Here is a 23,107-nt window from a genome sequence, read left to right on the forward strand (position 1 = left end):
GATCCCTTAGTCTCGTCCGGTTTCTCTCCTGTCTCAGTAATTTTGCCTATGTCCCTAGAGCCTACCCCGCCCCCGCCCCCGCACGCGCGGTGCATGCCGGTCCTAGCCCCTCTGTAGGGAAAGAGGGTCCGCCATGTTCCCCGGCGGCGCCGCCGCTTGGCTCTGGTAGCCGCCGCCCCCGCCCCCAACCCCGCCCGGCCCAGCACCTTGCCGAGCCCCGGGCCCAGCATGGCCGCCCCGGAGCCGGCCCGGGCTGCACCGCCCCCGCCCCCGCCCCCACCGCCCCCTCCTGGGGCTGACCGCGTCGTCAAAGGTGAGAGGTGGACGAAGCCCTGGGGGCCTGGCCTGAGAAGCTCTCTCTGAGGGCAGGCGGGAGACTGTCCCCTCCGAGCGGGCCCGGAAGGGCGGGCGAGTGACTGACTGCCTCCCTTGGGGAGTGGCCCCTGGGCGGGCCCCTACTGGGCTGGGCTGAGTCGGTAGCTGCGGATCCGCGGTCTCGCTTGCCTTCTGACCGGGACAGGGGTTTCTCGTGCTCTCGTAGCCGAAGGGGTGAGGCTACTAGCCGCAGTGAACCCTTTTCTTTTCCTATTGGGTCTGTCAAAGCGGCCTGGGGCTGCGATCAGCTTCCTGCTCCGCGACAGCTGCATGCGTGTCTTGCGGGAGCAGACCTAGGGGCTCGGAATCCTTCGGCCACGCGGGACCGGGCGATGAGCCGTCAGATACCACCTCGGGTTTGGCCCACGCCTGTTCCCCTGTGACAGTCCTCCTCCCTATTTGCACTTGCACTAGCCGCAGGGGTTTGCGTCCGGCCCCCAGGTGTCACCCTGCATAGATATGGGGTGAACCAAATGGGATTGGACAAAGGTGAAGGGATGAGGTAGGGTTTGCCGGCCCTGACTGTAACTAGAAAGGCCCAGCAACAAGAAAAAAAAATATAATAAGCCTCCTGGCCAGGAAGAAACATTGACTTAGAAAATCGACAACACTGGTCAAAGGCCAAAAGGGGATTACCCCTCCTCTGCAAACACCCACACACTCCCCGTAGAAGAAAAAGTTAAATATTTCTCAGCTGATGCCGAATTTATGGATGTCTACCAACAGGTCAGCAAATTAACTTCAAATAGAGGAATTGAAGGCTAATTGAGAGTTAAAGGCTTAAGATTTCCATGCTTTCTGGGCGAGCCCATCAACTTCCGACACTGCCAGGAAGGTGAAAAACAGAATTTTGGAGTGACTTTTCTTTACCATGTATCTTAGTCAATAGATTGAAATCATCTTAAAGCAAAGTTTTCTTTTTGTATAAGATTTATTTTTGAAAGATACCTTTTTTCCTAACACCATTAGCCCACTTTTTGAAATCTGACCTGTTTCCATTAAAATGTTAAAAACAAGAAAGCCTATTTCCCATTGTGTTTTAAATTTTCAATTTGAGCCTCTTCTAATAATAATGATAATTTGTATTCAGGCTTATGAAATTTACTTCTTATAGTTAGTGTATCTAGTTTGACCAAGCATTGGAATGAGCAGGATAAGTTTATGGAATGTTTGTTCTGAGAAATCTTTTTAAAAAGGAAAAGAAAGGTAGTTCAGGGATTTGTCCTATCATGAAATCTTAGAGTTTTATGGGATGGAAACAGGAGACATGGGCTGCCTCTTCATTTTCTTACTGTATTGTTTATTTCCCTGGGCACTTTGTTATTAGATGGACAATCAGTCACATTCCTGAACAGTGAGCTTATGGTCTCCATATATATATATATATATATATATATATATATATATATATATATATATGTAGTGTTTTCTTTTTTTTTCTTTTTCTTTTTTTTTTTTTCAGGGGAAGGGAAAGTTTATTGCTCCCGGGCGGACCTCATGGACCCAAGGTGGGGGTCAGTAAAGCGGCGCCCATATGTAGTGTTTTCCCTGTACTGCTTTAATACAATAAAAATAAGTTTCCAAACATAAGGCATATTCCTTAAAAATAAGTTGTGAATCCAAGATACTATCATATTTGAAATTTATTGACATGGAATAAAAATAATTTGATAAAGGTAAACTAATTATAATTAATTAGAGCTCATGGATGTGAGATCTCATGTGCTTGTAGTATATTTTCATCAAGACAATTTCAATTTCTTTATAGAATTTGTTAGCTAGTTTGAGTGCCTGATAGAATATATTTAGAGGTGGTGTATAACTAGTTCGCACTGCGCATGGAGTTTCATCTCTGGCTTCGGTGGAAGTTACTGGGAAATTCATCTTTCATACAGAAATCCACTTTAGATTTTATCTTCAATTCCTTTTTTGCTATAGTACTATAGTATTTGATGATACTATTGCCTGAAGATGTGACCACAGTGCTAGTTCAACTTAAGTTTAACCTGTTAAGATCCAGATTTCTTTCTTAGGTTCAATATGTGCGGTTTGCATCTGTACCTTTTTATAGTAGTAAAATTATGGAGATCTTGGTTGACACTGAACTCAAGTAGTCTCACTTCTTGAAGCTTTAATATCTCAAAATTTGTGTTCTTCTCGTTAGGAGGTCTGTATTTTATGGGCATGTAGGTTTTGTTTTGTTTTGTTTTGTTTTTTAAAGATTTATTTATTTATTTATACATTTATACAAGCACTGGGTACAGTCAGAAGCGCGGGAGGGTGAGAGAATTCACCAGAGCCGGAGAGGGGAACAGAACAGGCAGAGTGACGAAGTACACTGCTGAGGGGAGCAGCGGGCGGCAGGAGAGGTCTGCGCGCCATGTGGGACCCTCGCCCGGTGGCCGGGAATCAAACCGGTGCTGCAGAGGCTGCAGGCAGCCTCGCAACCCAGCGCTCAACCACTGCGCCACGGGGGAGGCCCCGGCATGTAGGTTTTGAATGGAATATAAATCTTTTTGTGTTTAGTCACCAGTGCCTGAAATTCACTTCATGTGATGTTTGAGGTCTAAGAATACTGTGATTCATATATAAATGTAATTAGTGCTTCCCTGAAATTATTAGTGGTAATAACATATAACTAGTTATAGGTGATTAGATTTCCTAGTTAAAGCAAATTGAGTTCTGAGCTTATTCCAGCTGCTGGCTCAGGTCACATTCTTGTTTGAAAACTGATATACCCCAAGTTATTTAGATGAGATATTGTGTCCTCTTAACTATTATATTTTCTTTAACTAGGATAAGAAATTAAAAATAAAATAGAAACAAACTTACTACATCCACATGAGTACCTTACTGCCACATCAGCAAAGTTGGTGTGGGTAACTAAAGTATAAAACGCAGAATTTATGTATATTGCTGTCTTTTCTGCCTTCACCCCTCTCCCCCAAATATTTACTTCACCTGAATTGTCCAGATCCTTTTTGTTCCCCATACGTTTAAAATGTACATTTTTTTGGCTATATAGATGTGGTTCCAGATTTGTAAAATTAGATTGTTCCTTGAGATTATTAAATCTGTTAGTTTTAATACAAAAATTCACCTTAGAGGGCATTTTCTATCCTGTGCATATGTTGTTTTTAGTACCCACCGATGTGACCTACTCTCTAGAATTTATCATTCAACACATTTTCTTTATGTTACAGGTTTTACTAACTTTCTCTCTTAAGTTACCAGACTTTCAGATAAAACCAAATATTGAAATTTGTTTGTGATCTAGTTTTTTAAATGGATATATTTCTGATGTGCTGCCTTACGATTCATTTAGGTTCTGTTGCCAAATGCCCTGCTTATAAAGCTAACTACATTTGGCTAATAAAATGTTTTACAGTACCTTATCTTTATTTTGATTGTAGATTTTTAGATGATCCACATAGATGTGTTGAGGGCACAAAACTCCGTCATTGTTTTTTCTATTTCTGTTTCTTATTTTAATGCAACTCAAATTTTAATTTTTGTTTGCAAAGTCTGTTTTGTGGACTTAATCTAAAAAGATAACTCTTAAAAATGATTTCTCTTCTTCTATCCACCCCCATTAAACTGTTAAGTATTCTAAAATAAATCTTCAGTACCCTGTGTCCTAGAGAAAGCAAAGGAACAGAGAATATACTCTGTGTATGTGTGCGTGTGCGCATGTGTGTGTATGTGTATCAAGGAGAAAGAACACTGTGGAAACAAGTCATCTTAGAAGGAAATGCCAAGGAGGAAATACAGCTGCTCAGTAGTGAGGCAAAGGCTTCAGGTTCCAGAACTATTAAATGAATTGGCAAGAGTTATAAGGAAAAGTTTGGTGAAAAGAACCTTAATTTATTAAATGAGGTGTGTTTTAGTGCCAATCATATGACTTCATTTTACCATGAGAATGTTTATACACAGAGATGAAATAAGCTGAAGTTAATTGGGCATCCTTGTATGGAATGTAAAATTTATTTGGAACACCATGTTAATCGAATAGCAAATATTTATTCACTGGCTGCCATAAGCCAAAAACTGTAGGGAAACAATGGAAATACAGGTAACATAGATTTAGTTTTTGGGAAAATAAGGACTCATGAAAAGTAGTATATTTCATATGGATAGATGTGATTAATCTCAAATAAATGGCAGAGCAGTGAATTGAGTTCAAAGTAGGTAGTGATTGCTCTGGACTGGAATGGTTTAGTAAGGGTTTGTATTGGAAGAAAAGAGACTTGAAGGATGGGTAGGATTCAAATAGTGAACCTGGTCTGTTTATTTGTGTACTGTTTTTTTTGAGAATCTGGTTTGTACCAGGCATTATACTTGGCATTAGGGGTAAGAAATTGAATAATTTATAATATGTAAGAGATTCTCTTGGAATGTTGGTGGTCTAGAAGGGGGAAGCATTAATGTAAGAAATAACAGTGAATTAAGTATAAAGTGCTAATGGAATTTTTTTTTTATTTATTTATACAAGAACTGGGGTACAGGCCAGATGCGCGGGAGGGTGAGAGGATTCACCAGAGACAGAGCAGGGAACGGAACAGGCAGACTGATAAAATACACAGCTGAGGTGAGCAGAGGGCAAGATAGGAGAGGTCTCCTGCGCCATGTGGGATTCTCACCAGCCGGCCAGGATCCAACCTGCGCTGCCGAGGCTGCGGACAGCTTCACAGTATGGCCCTCGACGCCTGCGCCACCAGGGGAGGCCCGCTAATGGAATTTTAAAGAAAGAATTGACTATTTTACTCGGAGAGAAAAAACATCACTGGAAATGAATTTTTGAGGTAGGCTTTGAAAGATGAGTAGAATTTCTCAATGATAAAGGTAGGATTTGGGTAGAGAAAATATTTTCTGGTAAGAAAAAAAGCAACAGAAACGCATGGAGTTTGGGAAAAAAAAACCGACTTGAACTATGTGACAGTAGTTTGTGAAGTGCTTGGCGATGAGTACCAGGAGAAGTTGTTGGAAACAATCTTTTGGACACCCAAGTTGAGTTGAAAACTTTAACTAATAAGCATTGTAGCTTCTGGAGAGATTAAGAACATAGTTTATGACGTAAAATTGCCAGGCTTTGAATCCTACCCTATCATAATAATCTTTCCACTGTGGACAAGATAATTAACATCCCCAAGCCTCAAATATTTCATCTGTAAAAGAGGCTTAATAAAATATGATTATGGGGTTTTTGAAGAAAAGTGTGTAACACAGTGCATGGTCCTGACATGTAAATATTCAACCAATGGTAGCCATCATCATTATTACTACTGATTTTTAAGATTTTTAAGTAGAAGATTGTGTTTTGAAAGTTTACTCATGGTATTGTATAGAATATTGGAAGGAGAGAGGCTTAAATCAAGGCTTAAATCAGAATGACCAAGGCATGAGTTAAGGGAAAGAGAGAAACCAGATATGACACAAATTGTGAATAATATTAAGCAGTAGATATATGGTATCAGTAATTGGGTGTGGGAATGAAATAAGTGGAAGAGCAGAACATTTTAAGGAAACAGTAATCAGACTAATTTTGCTTGGATTGATTAAATTGAGCACTTGTAGCTGGGGTCAGAGGTTGGAATGGCATATAATAGACTGGAATGGTCAAATTGAGAGGGACCTTGAAAATAAGTGTCATGCTTTATTTCCTTTTATTTTTTTAGTCCTTAACAAAACTACCCAAAATTTTTGAGTTATCCCACTGTGCTTTGTACAAACAAGAGGGCGAAAGAGAGGTTGATTGTTTTAGTTCACAACTTGAACTAGCATTGCAGCAATAGAAATATAAGAAAATGAAGAGAATTTCAAGATTCTGTCTTATTTGGAGTCCGGAAAGGGAATGATGACACCAATATTTTAAATCCGAGTGACAGAATGGTTATATCAAAAACAAGCTAAGAAAGAGAACCAATTTTGAGGGAAAGGTATTGTATTTGAAGAACTCTCACAAATTCAAAGGAACCCAAGGATTGCCTTGAAATTTTGAAGACAGTCATGTAGGATTTATGAACCTTTCCTTAACTCATGTGGCCAATGTGTGCTTCTACTCCTGGCAGCAGGATGGCTTGTACCATTTTTTCATGATGAGACTTTTTTCCCTTTCTTTTGAGGTAACAGTTTACAGCACTGTATAGATTCCAGGAGTACATTTTCTCAGTTCAACAATTGTATATATCTCACCATGCCTACAACCAAATGGCCAGTCATCATCCACTACCAACCAGTCAGCCCTTAATCCATTCTCTCCCCTTTTTCCCTTTAGTAACCACCATTCTGTTGTCAGACTCTAGAGTTGCTTTTGTTTTTATTTTACTTGTTTGCCTTTTATCCTTTACATTCCACAAATGAGTAAAATCATACAATATGATCTTTCTCCTTCATACTTACTTCACTTAGCATAATCCTTTCAAAGTGCCATCACAGATCACAAGATTTTATCTTTTTTATACCTGAGTAGTATTGCATTGAATATATACATCTTTACCCTTTTATCCATGGTTGGGTACTTGGGTTTTTTCCATATAATGAGACTTTTGATGACCCTTTTAGTCAGAAGGGCATTGTCGTATTGGTACTGGTACAGATGGTAGTGTAGTAGCGTTGTGAAGACCAATTCTAATCATGGCTTTACCCCTTACCAGTTAAAACACCATTTCACTTCTTTGAACCTGTTATCTCATTTGTGAAATGAGAGAAACCTGCTCTATCAAACTCATAGGATGTCTCTCAGATTCACATGGTATTATGCATATGAAAGTACTTTGTAAATAAAACACTATAAATATATTGTTATTGCTAATAAATTAATGTCAAGATAAATTTTTCCAGAAACTATATCAATGATTCACTGAACATTTATTAGTACCTATGTCTTATCACTATGGCGATGAAAGACAGCTTCTTTTTTTTTTTTTAAATAATAAATTTTATTTTTATATTCCCCTATACAACTGCACATGCCCCATTCTGACCCCAATCCCTCCCCTCCCGGCCCCCACCCCCCCAAAAGTGTCTCTGGTTCATAGTTTTTTATTGATTTTGATTTTCACTTTCTTATAGTTATTCATTTTCCTGGTCCCTTATTTAAGTTTTCTAGATTCCTGCTATGAGTGAGACCATCCGGTATTTTTCTTTTTCTTTTTGGCTTATTTCGCTGAGCATGATCCCTTCCAGCGCCATCCATGTTGCTGCAAATTGCATGTGTTTATCTTTTTTGAAGGCTGAGTAATATTCCATGGTGTATATGTACCACATCTTCTTGATCCAGTCATCTATTTTTGGGCATTTGGGCTGTTTCCAAAGCTTAGCTATTGTAAATAGTGCTGCTATAAACATAGGGGTGCAGGTGTTCTTTGGAATTGATGTTTCTGTGTCCTTTGGGTAAATACCTAGGAGTGGAATTGCTGGATCATATGGAAGCTCTATGTTTAGTAGGTCCAGAAATCTCCACACAGCTCTCCATAGTGGTTGGACCAGTTTGCATTCCCACCAACAGTGCAGGAGAGTTCCTTTTTCTCCACAACCTGGCCAACATTTGTTGTTGCTAGTTTTTTTAATATGTGCCATTCTCACTGGTGTAAGATGGTATGTCATGGTAGTTTTGATTTGCATTTCCCTGATTACAAGTGATGTTGAACATTTTTTCATATGTCTGTTGGCCATTTGCATTTCCTCTTCAGAGAAGTTTCTTTTTAGCTCTTCTGCCCATTTTTTGACTGGGTTATTTTCTTTGTTGTTGTTGAGTCTCATCAGCTCTTTGCAGATTTTTGTGATCAGTCCTTTATCATTAGTGTTGGGTGCAAAAATGTTCTCCCAGTTGGTGGGGTTTCTCTTTGTTTTTGTTATTGTCTCTTTTGCTGTGCAGAAGCTCTTTAATTTGATGTAGTCCCAGCTGTTTATCTTTGCCTTCACTATCACTGCTTTGGGTGATGTGTCTGTAAAGATGTCTTTGATATGCAAATCACGTAGTGTTTCACCTATATTTCCTTCTGTGTATTTCATGGTTTCAGGTCTTATGGAAAGACAGCTTCTTACCTTCAAAGAGCTCCTGAGTTTGTGAGGGAGATAGATATTTAAGTACATTTGGTTAAGTCTGATAAATAGAGGTGTGCTATTGTATTATGTTACAAAGAAGGAGGCACCTTTAACCTAGTCTGGGAAGATCAGAAAAAGTTTTCAAGAAATGCAACACTGAAATCAAGTTTAGGGACAAGAAAAAACTACCAAAAGTTGGGATGTATGTGACTAGTATGCCTCCAGACATTAGAGAATGCAAAGTACAGAGACAAAAAGGTGATGTAGTTTAAAAATTAAAATAATGTTTTATTTAAAGAATGTGTCTGAAATGTGAGACAGTGGCAAAAAAATGAGGGTTGGAAATGTAGGCAAGGTTCTGATCACAAGGGTCTAATCTATGTTAAGATAAAGAATTTCATTTTATATAGTGAAGCCAATTTTGAAACAGGAGAATGCTAGGCTTGACTTTTAGAAAAAGTATTCTGAGTATTTTGGGAGCATGGATAAAATTGAAAAGATTGCATTACTAGGCAAGAAAAAGTACTTATTCAGGGTCTCAGGACCAAGGGAACAGAGAACTCAGAATTATTTAGGACCTATTGGCCACTTAGAGTGAGGAAGAAAGAGACTTCTAGGATAATTTCCAGGTGGATAGCTATATTGATAATAATTTAGAGGAAAGGTGCATATATTACATTTGGACATACCAAGTTCTAGTTGTCTATAGAGCAGCTAAGTGGAGATATCTGATAGTTTAATAAAGATCTGGAATTAAGGGGTGTAGTCTAGACTGGGCAGTCTGTTTGGGAGTCTTCAAAATGTTAAAGACATGATATGAGTGAGATCAGGGTTGTATGATAGGAAAGCCACGGACATACAGTGACATTTAAAGATCAGGAAAAGGATTAGAAGTCCATGATAAGAGACTATCAGATATGACCAGAGAAGTTAGAGAAAAGCCAAGTGAGTGATATCAGAAAGGTAGAGGAAAAAAAGCAGAAGCCAGAAAAATGTGGATTGAGGATGAGGAAAACAGACAAAAGTAAGGAAGTAAAAATATCCATTGTAAATTACTCTTTCAAGAAGCTTAGAATAGGGATATATTCTAATAGGGAGTTACAAAGCAAAAACAGTAATAAGGAGTTACTTGTTTGGATTGTTTTTAAGATTATAGAGTCTAAAGTCTTTATCTGCCCAGCAGAAAGTCAATGGCAGAAGAAACAGAGGCAGAAGAAACAGAGTAGGGCCATGTGGAATGGGCAGGATGACTGAAAATAAAAAGATAAGAGAATGGGATTCAGACCACAGAGGATGAGAATACTGGTGTACATGTGCACAGAGAGAGTGGGGAAAGCAAAGTTTGGTCTGAAGGCCTTAATTTTCTCAGAAATTGGATGCAAAGTTGATTATTGAGTAAGAGATAAAGTGAGTTTAAGGTTCAAGGAAGAGGATGTGACTGAAATCTCTGAGGAGAATGGGAGAGGGTAAAGACTAGAATGTTTAATAGGTTTGCTGGGAGCTGCCAACAAGCCACTGAGTTGGATTTTGAATTTGTACTGGCATAAGGCCATTTTTATACTTAATCATCCAGGTAAATAGTATAATAAACCAGCTAACTCATCCAAGAATTGGAGTTTTGCCTGCCAGGTAACATAGAAGTACAAAGGGACAGAATAATCAAAATGTTGTTTAAGGGTGGGTGAATGATAAAATAGCTTCAAAATTGTAAGAGGCAAAGGTATCCAGGGGGTTTAATGTGCAGGGATTGTCCAGTTCTTGATTCAGTTGAGTAACAGATGGAGAAAAGGGAATGGAGCTGGAAGGAAAGGAGCAAGAGATTGGAGTTCAGGATTTCAGAGATAGCCAAAGCTGAGGAGTTGAGTATATGTTACAGGATGGAGAGGGGCACCTCAGAACCCCCAAACCTGCCCACTCTAAATAGTGTCTGTCATCCCTCCCCTCAACCCTCAAATAAGACAAAACATATAAGACCTTTACTGGAAAGGAACTTCCAGTACAGTTAGTACAGTTAGTGTGTAATACAGTAACTTTAGTACAGTTAGTGTGTAATACAGTAAAGGGGAAGAATAAAGTTTCCAAATTAAGCACCCAAAAGTTACCCATTCCCTTGTTGAATAAATGCCCAGCCAAACAGCGGTGTCCCAAAGAAGGGCCACTGAGGTCCAAAAGCCTGACATATGTCTAAGGCACCTTCTGGTGGGGAACCATAGGAAAGGGGCAGAATGGGGTCAGAATGTTTGGGACCAAAGGAGCAAAATCAAGATAAAAGCTGCCATTGCTAACCTCCCCACAGGTCTCTCACCCACATCTGTTTCACTCAGTCCAGGACCAACAAGCAAGTGCAGATTCTTCACATGTCTCTGTGCTCTTTGTGCTTCTTTCAGGTCTCTTTCTGCCTTTCCATTCTTCTTCAGTCTCCTCTCTAGCTTCCTCTCCTCCCTGCTCAGCTCTGGTCTCCCTTGGGTGGGGCAGGGAACCTGGAACCTCCCTTTTCCTAGGGACCACCAGTTACAAGTGGAGCTGAAGTCATTCAATTCTTAGGCGTCACATAATTCGTCCACGTGGACATTGGATGATGGTAGGATTTAAAGTGCATAAGGAGAGCCAGGAACCTGAGTTTAGGATGAATGTGAGAAATGACTTGAGTTTAGTTGATGGCAGAGACAAGGCTAAAAAGTAGCTAGAAGGCATGCACTACAAAGGAGACTTTTTTTTTTCTGTGAAGTGATGATGTTGGAATTGGTTATGGTTATTGGTTATTCTTATAAAAGAAGGTAAGTCTTGCTGTGCTAGGAGGAGTAGAGTGTGGGGAAATGGGCAGTGCCCATTTTGAAAAAAAGTGTTGAGAACTCGAGTTGAAGGGAAACAGATTTAATTAATTAAACTAGAGAGATGAGGATAGCATTCTGTGAAGAGTTAAAGTGTATGTGTAGGGATAGAAGGATGGATTTTTTTTTGTTTTGTTTTATAATGGGAATTATATAAATCTCAATTTATAGACAAGGATTGGGGGGGAGGAGATCAAGATCATATCAAGAGAATGGCATGATATGAGAAAAGAAATACAGAGTATAGCTGACAGGAGGAACTTTGATTTTTGAATAGTTGCCAAAGATGGCAGTGATGGGAAATAAAGGCATCTGAATGATAGCTTGGAGTAGAGTTGTTCAGTTGGTACAGATTGTATCATAGTTGCTGTTAAAAGTCCTCATGGGCCAATAGTTTGTAGGGTTTGCTTAGAGTTAAGGAACAAGATTAGTTAATATAAGGGTTCCTTACCCAGTAGTAGAAAAAATAAGAGCCTTTCTCCTCCCCATCATTGATCAAGCCCTTGTTTATTTTTCCAACTTTCCAAATTAAAACTTTTTAAAGATTTATTTATTTATGCATACAAGAACTGGGGTGTAAGCCAGAAGTGCGGGAGGTGAGAGGATTCACCAGAGACAGAGTGGGGAGCAGAACTGGCAGATGTACCGAAATACACTGCTGAGGGGAGCGACAGGTGAGGCAGGAGAGGTCCGCTGCGCCATGTGGGCAGCTGCCTGGCAGGTCAGGGATTGAACTGGGCTGTAGAGGCTGGCAGTAGCCAGATAGTGCTGTCTTCAACCCCACTGCCACCAGGGAGGCCCTCCAAAATTAAAACTTTTAAGGCAATTTTAGCCACCATACATTAAATCTGAGTGAAAGTACCTTGTGAGTGTTAATGATTACTGATATGCTTTTCCAGTCAAAAGTGGGTTAAAGGAATATTTTATTTTTAAAAGTTTTTTTTTTCCAGATTAGTGGGTCAAGGAGATGGAGTACCTGAAATTAATTTTTTCTTATTGAGGTAACATTGGTTGGCAAAGCTGTCTATGTTTTAGGGGTATAGGTTCACATCTTTTTTTTCTTTTTTTTTAAAAGATTTATTTATTTATTTATACAAGCATTGGGTACAGTCAGAACAGAAGTGCAGGAGGGTGAGAGAATTCACCAGAGCCAGAGCAGGGAACAGAACAGGCAGAGGGACCCGGCAGGAGAGGTCTGCGCGCCATGTGGGACCCTCGCTGGTGGCAGGGGTGGCCGGGGTGGCCGGAGAGGCCGGAGAGGGAACCGGCGCTGCAGAGGCTATGGGATGCTTCGCAGCCCAGCGTTCAACCGCTGCACCACCAGGGGAGGCCCTAGGTTCACATCTTTTAAAATGTATCTTACCACATGGTGCCCATCACCAAAGCACCAATTATTCTTTATCAGTCTTTTGCATGCCCACTACCCTTCAGTCTTACCTCTCTCATTTCTGGTAGCCTCAGTTCTGCCGTAGGAATCCAAGGGTTTATTTTGGTTTGGTTGTCTGTTCCTTTATATTCTACATATGTGTGAGGTCATCTGGTATTTGCATTTCTCCTGACTTACTAAGGTTAGCATGATCACCTCTAATTCTAGCCATGTTGTCACAAGTGGGAAGATTCTTTTTTTTTTAATAGCCGAGGAATATTCTGTTGTGTGCATATACCACATATTTTTATTTTTTTGATGTTCTTTATTAAGTTGAGGAACTTCCGCTTATTTTTTGAGCAATTTATAATGAAAGGGTGTTGGATATATAACTTGGCTATTGAACATGGTGCTGCAGTGAACATGGGAGTGAGTATATTCCTTGGAATTCATGTTTTTATATTGTTTGAATATAAAATACCTGGGAGTGGAATTGCTGTATCATGTGGTAGATATATTTTTAACATTTTTAGAACTTCTATATTGTTTTCAAAGGGGTTGCATCAGTTTACATTCCCACCAGCAGTCTATTAAGATTCTTCTTTTTACATACCATTACCTACAGTTGTTTCTCTAGTTGTCATAGTTGTGAGGTGTTACCTCATTGTGGTTTTGATTTGCATTTCCCTGATGATAAGTGATAATGAACAATTTTTCATGTGCTTGCTGGCCATTTGAATGTCTTTGGAGAAGTGTCTAGCTCTTTTGCCCATTTTTTGATTGGGTTATTTGTTTCCTTTAGTTATATGAAATTTTCATAGATCTAGAATATTAATGTCCCTTGTTAAATATATGATGAGCAGATATTTTCACTCATTTAGTAGGGTGTCTTCATCTTTTTGAATTTCTTTGCTGTGCAGAGGTTTTATATTTACAGTTTGTAGTCCCGTTTGTTTTTTGTGTGTTTTTGCTTTTGTTTTCCTTCCTCTTATTCCCGAAGTCCCCAAAGATATCACTGAAGCCATTATTGTGGAGTGTTTTGCCTGTGTTTTCTTCCATGCATTTTATGGTTTCAGGTTTTAAATCCAAGTCTTCAATTCATTTCGAACTGATTTTTGCATATGGTGTGAAGTTGTGGTTTAATTTCATTCTCTGGTATGTGACTGTCCAGTTTTCCCATTATCATTGGTTGAAGAAACTTTCCTTTTCCCATTGTATGCTCTTGGCCTTGAAAGAAAATTTTCAACAGAGTAATTTGGTCAAAATGAATATTACCAAGCACATATAATGGTTTGTTTATTTTTTAATAAAAACCATACCTTAATGGAGGTTTTTGTTTTATTAGAATCTAGACATACTATTTTGGGGGGAACAAATACATTTTGGTGCCTTATTATCAGTTTAGTAACAGTAATGGGAATAAATGCTCTAAAGAAAGAAAAGTAAGTAAGTTCAATTTATTTTTCACTAAGTATCTAAAAAAAAAAAGGAAACCAAGAGGGATTGATTTCAAAGTCTTTTAGAAATAGTTGATACCTTCTGTCTCATTCTTATCTCATTTCTAAAGTATTGAGTTCTTAATAAATTTTTTTCTTCACATGAGAATGTGTCTATTATTCTTCCTTAGGTAATTAATATAATTCTACCCAACTCCTGTTTTGAGTTACTTTATGTTGAAATGTGAAGTAGCACTTGGTCTTAAAACATTTTCAGCTCTCTGTATGATAATTAATAATCACAGATGGCCCTGAAACATGAAGAAAATACTGTCTTTACCAAAAAAAAAAAAAGAAAGAAAATACTGTCTACCTGTATGCTCAAACATAAAGTGAGTTTTTTCTGAAGATTTTTTTTGAAAAGGAGCTACCTTTAATTTGAGTCTGTACATACTCTTACTATAAATTTCTCACTTTCTTTGTTTTGAAAAACTACTATTTAATAAAGAGCCTAAAACTACTTCAATCTGAGCTGCTTTTGAATGAATAAAGAGGTCATTTGTTGGATCTAGTTTAAAAAGGGGGGGTTTGGGGGAGAAATCAAATATAACAGCTATGTAGTAATTTTTCCTATTTATGTGCCCTCAGAATTGTTTTAGATTACCATTGAAACAGAACCTCCTATTTTCCATTCCATTTAACAAGTACCTTTTAACACTTTAAAACAGAACAGTTGGTGATTGTAAATCTTTAAAAAAAAAAAATTAAAAAAAAACAGATCAGTTGGGATTGTGGAAATCATAAATATACTACATGAGTAAAACATATCTATATACTACATGAATATAACATATATGTTACATGAGTAAAAAAGACAAATGGGAACTGTGGCTTAAGATAAATTTGCAGTGATGGTGCTATATCTGAGACAGCTTAAATGGAAGTGAAGATGGTTTGCTTTTGGGAATTATTAGATGACTCAAAAAGTGACTCCAGTAATAAGGAATACACTGATTTTGAAGATGGGCATGAAAATGTTTTGTGAAATATGAAGGTAGGTGATAAACTAATATTTCCAAATTAGCATGGTTTGTTAATGTTATTTCAGACCTCTTTGTTCATCTACAAATACATTTTAATTTCATAAGTAAGAATTTGATTTTCTATATACTTCTAAGTTTGTGTTCAACTTTACCAGAAAACATTGTTTTTTTATATTTTTATTAAGAATATTGTAGATCAGCTTATATATGGGATTTCTTTCTATTTGGGCTTATGTAGTATTAAGTTGTATTTATTACATGTAACTTAATGTGAGGGGTTTATAATATGTTTTGAGAATTTTACCAAAAAATGTTTTGACTTAAAAAAGTTTTAGTTATCTTGAAAGAACTTTTAATTTTGTGAGATAATTCACTTCTCAGCAAAGAACATGTTATATATTGGCTAGTAAAAAATATATAATTTGATTACTTTTAAAAAAAAAAGCTTTTAAAAGATTAACATCGCTATCCAATAAATACCCAACTTTCTATTTTTCTTTTATTTAGATCCATTGAGATTTTTGTTAGCATATTAATAGTTTTTTTATTAATTAAAAAAATTACAGCTGTCCCTTTCCCCCCAACACATCGCTTGACATCTGAAGAAGTATTTGATATGGATGGGATACCCAGGGTTGATGTTTTGAAGAACCACTTAGTAAAAGAAGGTCGGGTAGATGAAGAAATTGCACTTAGAATTATCAATGAGGGTGCTGCCATCCTTCGGAGAGAGAAAACTATGATAGAAGTAGAAGCTCCAATTACAGGTATACCTATTTATGTTTTGGATTTTTTTTTTTGTTATACCTTTATTTAGTTGTTTCCTCTTCAATCATATCATACACGAAATTAATATATTTTCTTAAATTTCCAAATTATTTTCTGAAAGTTTTTTTTTTTTTTTTTTTTTTTTTAGTTTTCCCATCTTCATTGAATAAACAAGATCCTAAATAATCTAAATGCAAGTTAGTCTGATATGCTTTCAGTTATGTTGGCCATAATTCAATTTGATTCAATAAATACTTTGCTTTTAATCATTTGAGGCGAATACCTCAATGTGCTGTCAGGTACCAAGGAGGATAACTTAGAACAGAAAGTATTGAATTACAATGGAGATGTTACTGCCACCATTATAATTTTGTCATCCTAAGACCTATACACATGCTTAGCTTCCTAATGAGGAGCTTTATAAATTTTTTTAAGGTTTATTTATTTATTTTTTTTAATAGAGGCATGTTTTATTTATTTATTTATTTGTTTGTTTGAGGAGCTTTATAAATTAAATGAAAATTTTGCCACAGACTACAGATTTCACTATTTCTGGTATAGCTTGTTATCAATCTTGAGCACATGAACACTTGGGTACACATCAACCCTATCATGACTCTTTATAGACAACTTCATTCTTAGATGTCGATACATTATCTCTTCTGTAAAAGAGATAGTAATTTAAGTAAAATTTGTTATGCTAGAGGATTTTTATATATATATATATAACTAATAATCTTCTTGTTTCAGTGTGTGGTGACATCCATGGCCAATTTTTTGATCTGATGAAACTTTTTGAAGTAGGAGGCTCACCTGCTAATACACGATACCTTTTCCTTGGTGATTATGTGGACAGAGGTTATTTTAGTATAGAGGTAATGATGATATACTGTTACTTGATTTGCTCTTAAGTGTTAACATAGATGATTTCCATTAATTCATACTAAAATAAATTCCTTATTTTTAATACCTCTGCAAATTCTGAAGTTTTGAGACAAGCTACTACTTATTCCTCTTCTGCTTTTTAAACTGTCATAATAATTTTCTATGTATTACTCTGTTTATATAATTACAATTACCGTTTTTTTCCAATGGAAATTGTAAGCAAACTGAGGGGTCTTTATTTCTCTGTTATTCAGTGGCCCAAAGGAGCTAATACTATTTATCACTCTTGCATTAATGCATAAGAAAAGGTGCTAACCTACATGAAAAAAAGATTAACTGAGGGCCTCTATGGTGGCACAGGTGGTTGAGCGCAGCTTTGTGAAGCTGTCCGCAGCCTCTAGTGCAGGTTCGATGCCAGCTGCCGAGATACCCACATGGCGTGGCATACTTAAAAAATAAAAGTATCGTTTGTTTTAAAAAACTCAACAGGCATTAAAATGGCCTATTAATATCACTTAACTGTAGAAGGTTCTTTTTGTTCCTGTTACTTTTTTAAAATAAATAAAATATGGTGAACATAGAACAATTTGTATTTTCTAATATATGTATCTCTATATCTCCTTTTTTAAAATTTTTTTTTAAGATTTATTTATACAAGAACTGGGGTACAGGTCAGAGGCATGGGAGGGTGAGAGAATTCACCAGAGACAGAGCGGGGAGCAGAACAGGCAGATGAACTGAAGGCACTGCTGAGGGTAGCAGCGGGCAAGGCAAGAGAGGTCTGCCACACCATGTGGGTTTCTCCCTGGCCGGCAGGGAATCAAACCATGCTGCAGAGGCTGTGGACAGCTTCACAGCACGACTGGAGAGGCCCTGTATCTCCTTTTTTGAAATGAAAACAGGACCATGTTATAATATTGGTCTTTATATGCTTTTAAAATAAAATTAAGGGTTTCTCTGGTGGCGCAGGGGTTAAAGTCTCAGTGCTATCAAACTATCACTAGCTACTGTGGTATAAGTTTGATCCCTGTCCAGGGAGCTAATCCACATGGTGCAGCATACCTCTCCTGTCTTGCCCGCTGCTCCCATCAGCAGTGTATGTCAGTAGATCTGCCTGTTCTGCTCCCACTCTGTCTCTGGTGAATCCTCTTATCCACTCCTCACACCTCTGGCCTACACCCCAGTCTTGTATGCATAAATAAATAAATATAAATCTTAAAAAAAATAAGGTAAATATAGAACAATTTGTATTTTCTAATGTATATATATAAATATATATATCTCCTTTTTTGAAATGTAAACGGGTCCACATTATAATATTGTTCTGTGTTTGCTTTTTCATACATCCTCAGATTATGATGTCTTTCCATTTAGTAAATATAAATTTATAGCATCATTTTTAATAACTGCATTATATTCCATTGGATAAACAAATTTAATAAATTCTTTATTTTAGACACTAAATGTATTCCTGGTATTTTGACATTACAAATGATGTTTCATTGAGCCATGTCAGTCATACCTCTTTGCATACTTGCCTAATTATTTCTGTAGAATGGATTCCTAGAGGTAAAATTACTGGGTAAAAAACTCTACCCATAAATAATTGTGTTGCGCATTTAATATGTTCTAAGCATTTAACATGCATTGGTTAATAATCCTCACAACAGGGCCTCCCCGGTTGCGCAGCGGGTTGAGCGCAGTGCTGTGAAGCTGTCCACAGCCTCTGCAGTGCGGGTTCGATCCCGACCGGCCAGCGAGAATCTCACATGGCGCAGCAGACCTCTCCTGTCGCGCCCGCTGCTCCCCTCAGCAGTGTATTTCGGTCCTTCTACCTGTTCTGCTCCCTGCTCTGTCTCTGGTGAATCCTCTCACCCTCCCGTGCCCCTGGCCTGTACCCCAGCTCTTGTATAAAAATAAATAAATCCTTTAAAAAAAAATAATCCTCACAACAGCATTATGAAATAAGTGCTGTTATTTTATCAGTTTTATAGATGAAGAACCTGAGGCTTAGAAAAGTTAAGTAACTTGCCCCCAAGGTCACATTGTTCTTCAGCAGTGCAACCAGGCAACCCACTGCAAGCCTGTGCTGTTAAACCACCCCTCTCAGTAGATAGTGAAGTCCTTCCTGGTGAATTTCTGTGCTGCTACTATTATATCCCCCTTTTCAGTGTTTTCAGCCTCCTTTCTGAGGAATGCTATCACTCTCAGTGGGAGGGGAGTTCAGGGGTCTCAAATTCCCTTCAGAATTTTGTTTTGAGTTGGTCTTCCTTCTATCCATCATTTCATCATCAGTCTTCTCAGTCATCACTCAAGACTTTAAGAAAACTAGAAAATGGTCCTTCTTAACAAAAATTGGGACCTTTGACAGAAACAAAACAATATTATTAAATAATATAGATTAATAATATAATTAACTGATATAAAATGATCAATTTGGGAAATGTAGTTGGTAACTGAACTTGTTGGTATGTTATGTCCTTGTATTAGCAGGCTTTGTAGCTGACTCTTAATATATGTTATTGTTATTAAAGGGAAATAACAAATCAAAATGTGCAAAAAAAATTAATTTTTTTCTTGTGAATAAAATGAAGTTGTGAATAATTACACATAGGAGTACATCTTAACTTGTTAAAAATAGTTTTTTTGTGTGTGATTATATTAACTATCTTTATTTCCATATGAAATTGTCCTTTTTTTAAATGAAATAAGTAAAATGTCTGTTTCTTGTTTTAAAGTGATTTGGAAAAAAACATTTGTTGTCTGTGTATTTAAATATTCTTTTTATTTAAAAAAGTACATCCTTGAATCAGTTTAGATAATAAGCATCTGCTTTATATGAGACAACATTCAACATTAATAACATAAAATGTGACTATTCCCTTCATTGGGCAGCATGACATGGTGCTTAAAATCACAGGATCAGAGTTCTGTCTCCATTGTTTAAAAGTTTGATGATTTCAGACAAGTTACTTAAGCGCTTTGCTTCAGTTTCCTCATTTGTAAAATAGAGATAATGTTAACATACTTCATTGGGTTGTTTGAGGAATGAAAGGCTGGTTTTAGTGCTTGATACTTTATAAGTATTTAATAAATGTTACTGCTATTATTTTTGATATTACTATTTTATTGATGTGCTTAAGAAGGTCAGTCTCTACTAATTGTTTTTACAGCAATCTATAAATCAAAATAATTGAATAGATTATTTTACTCATTTGTTCAACAAATAATTATTGTGTTTTTCTTGAAGTATAAAATCAGAAGTGATTAATATCACCCAGTCCCCAAGAATCATGAAACTTATGTTTTAGTAAGGGACAGAGAGAAGATACTGAAGAGTATTAGAAATTTTAAGGGTAATAGGTTTAGTGGAAAAGAAGCAAAATTAGTTAAACAACAATGCAAGATAAATTCACTGGGAACATTTTCTTTTTGCAGTGTGTCTTATATTTATGGGTCCTGAAGATTCTATACCCAAGCACATTATTTCTTCTGAGAGGCAACCATGAATGCAGACACCTTACTGAATATTTTACCTTTAAGCAGGAATGTGAGTACTGCCAGGGGACATATTTTCACTTCCTCAGTATTCTTTTGGATTGATCTAAGTAGTAGGAATTACGAAGACTTTACAGTGCAATGTATAATAACAAATTTTGTGTCCGAACACATAAGGTTTTAAGGACGTTTGTGAAGAGCTCTCTGGCATTTAATGGCAGCTTATTCAAGTGTTTTCATTTCAATGTTTCCTATTAAGTTTGACTTTTACAAATTGTACTGGGGAACAGTTTTGACCTTTATATATAGTTTTAATGTTAAATTTATGTTTCTAATAGAAAGTAAAAATCAAAAGAAAAAAAAGTTGTTCGTTGGGGATTTTGTCTCCCATTATTGATGCATTCCCATGAATATTTTTAACAAATTGTTTATTCAGTCATTATTATAGACTGTTTCATACATGTATTAAGGAATTGAAATTTTAATCTACAATATTTACCGTATTTTTCTCAAATAACTATAGCAACCATATGATACAGAGCAACATTTGATCTTTTTTTCACACTTAATAGCTGTGTGCTTGTTAATACAGTAGTTCTCCTTTGTTTTCGGGCGATAGATTCCAAAACCCTCAGTGGATTCCGTAAACTGAGGATTTGTTTATACTTTTTACTGTTTCACATTTATACTTTTTTTTCTTCATACATACATAACAGTGATAGTTTAATTTATAAATTAGGCATAATCGAGATTAACAATAACTCATAATAGAACAATTATAACAATATACTGTAATAAAAGTTATGTGACTATGATCTTTCACTATATCTTAGGATATAATATTTTTGTACCTTGATTGCATATAATTGAAACCTTGAAAAAACAAAACTGCATTTAAGGATTTCATGATTGTATTGAGTCTTAGAATTAAATTCTAAAAATATAAGTAATTTCAGAGTTATTGAGACCCAAAACCAGTTAAAATCATATTACTGGACAGACTTCCTATAAAAGGAAAAAATATGATGATGATTAATGGCAGAGATGCCAAATTCATATAACTTAACGGGTTAGGTGGGAAACATAAATGAATATAAGATGAGACCTGAAAAGTGCACATTTAACCTAAAAGCAATCAAAATTTTTATTGAGCCACACTGGTAAACAAATCTGTCAGCAGATAGCAGTTTAGAATCTCTGGTTGCTAGAAATAGATTTTCTCATCTTCAGATGTTACAATATTAGAAAAGGAAATAGGAACTAAGCTTTGTGTTCTTAATTAGCAAACCACCCACCAAAATCATAAATATCCAGGAATTTAAAGGTATAAAGGAGCAAAGGAATGTGCATGATACACCTTATGACTTAGTTGAGTTTTATATTTATATTTGCCTCCTGCTTCATTGTCCATTTTAAGCATTCGTTGTAGGCTAGAAGGACCCTTTAGTCTCTACAACATGTTAATATGATGTTTTCTTCTTTTTTAATTGGATAGGCCTTGTGATAATTTAGTGGTCTTGTAACAACTTAGTAGTAACTCTTAGACTAAAACTATTCAGATTATTTTTAACTGTAAGAATTGTCATTTTTCCTTACTTGGTCTGCAAAGGTGAAGAGTTGAGCTGTTTTCAGAGATTTGACTTATTTATTTTTAGTAATTTTTTATGACTACTGCATCCCCAAAGTAAATTTAGAGAAAGCAGGTATTTTGTCTTTTGACCAATAGTGTTGCTTACTTTTGCTGATTCCTATAAGACAAGATGTTTAGCTTTAAAAAAATTTGTATATACAGTGAAAATTCAGTTTTGGTTCTGGGTTGTGACAAATGGGTAGAGTTGCTTACTACCATAGTTATGATACAAAAATTTTTCATCATCCTATAAATTCCCTTTATCCTCAACCCATGACCAGCACCGGTCCATTTTCTGTGTCTATAGTATTCTTGCCTTGATTTTAATGTATATTATATATATTTTATATATTTTCAAAATGGTCAACTTAGTGATATAACTTTAAAGTATTTAATATTTTCTTTTTCTAGGTAAAATTAAATATTCAGAAAGAGTCTATGAAGCGTGTATGGAAGCTTTTGATAGCCTGCCTCTTGCTGCACTTTTAAACCAACAATTTCTTTGTGTTCATGGTGGACTTTCACCAGAAATACACACACTGGATGATATTAGGAGAGTAAGTATATTCAATCCAAGGTTGATTCCTATGTGTAGTACATTTTTGAGTAGAGAATAAAAGCTTCTACCTTAATCACTGTCAAGATTAGGTAATGATAAAAGTTAATATATTAATATTTTAAGAAAGTATCTTCTAACCATTTAGAACAATGTTGTATTGGACAGTAGTCAGAGTTGTTACTACTTTACTGTGATCATTCTGTTCTCATTTTGGTAAGTTATCTTTTTATTTCCTTTTCTTTCTTTAACAGTTAGATAGATTCAAAGAGCCACCTGCATTTGGACCAATGTGTGACTTGCTATGGTCTGATCCTTCTGAAGATTTTGGAAATGAAAAATCACAGGAACATTTTAGTCACAATACAGTTCGAGGATGTTCTTATTTTTATAAGTAAGAAAAATAATTCCAAGATTAATGATATTTTAGTTGTTAAAATAGCATACGCTTCATATAGAAAAATATTATTTTACTTAATTTTACTCTCTTTCCCCCACAGCTATCCAGCAGTGTGTGAATTTTTGCAAAACAATAATTTGTTATCGATTATTAGAGCTCATGAAGCTCAAGATGCAGGGTAAGAATTCTGTTTCCCTGACCCAAATTAACACCTTAATTACAAATCAAACATAGTAACCATGATTGATGCTTTACGATGCATATTAAGCTATT

The 23,107-nt window shown here is 36.5% G+C and overlaps 1 protein-coding gene across 3 annotated transcripts in view; it reads left to right on the forward strand.

The window, feature by feature from the left end:
- Positions 1–228: 228 nt before the first annotated feature.
- Positions 229–23,107, forward strand: part of PPP3CB (protein phosphatase 3 catalytic subunit beta) — a gene marked incomplete at both ends in the record, with an annotated part of 49,517 nt that continues 26,638 nt past the window's right edge. For all 3 annotated transcript variants that reach the window (XM_084245796.1, XM_084245798.1, XM_084245797.1), the window contains 7 exons: positions 229–313; positions 15,664–15,864; positions 16,616–16,740; positions 20,189–20,300; positions 22,290–22,435; positions 22,689–22,828; positions 22,935–23,012. In XM_084245796.1, coding sequence (XP_084101922.1) covers positions 229–313; positions 15,664–15,864; positions 16,616–16,740; positions 20,189–20,300; positions 22,290–22,435; positions 22,689–22,828; positions 22,935–23,012 — 887 coding nt within the window. The remainder of the gene's footprint in view (positions 314–15,663; positions 15,865–16,615; positions 16,741–20,188; positions 20,301–22,289; positions 22,436–22,688; positions 22,829–22,934; positions 23,013–23,107) is intronic.

Source organism: Talpa europaea, assembly GCF_964194135.1.
Source record: "Talpa europaea genome assembly, chromosome: 10".
NCBI lineage: Eukaryota > Metazoa > Chordata > Mammalia > Eulipotyphla > Talpidae > Talpa > Talpa europaea.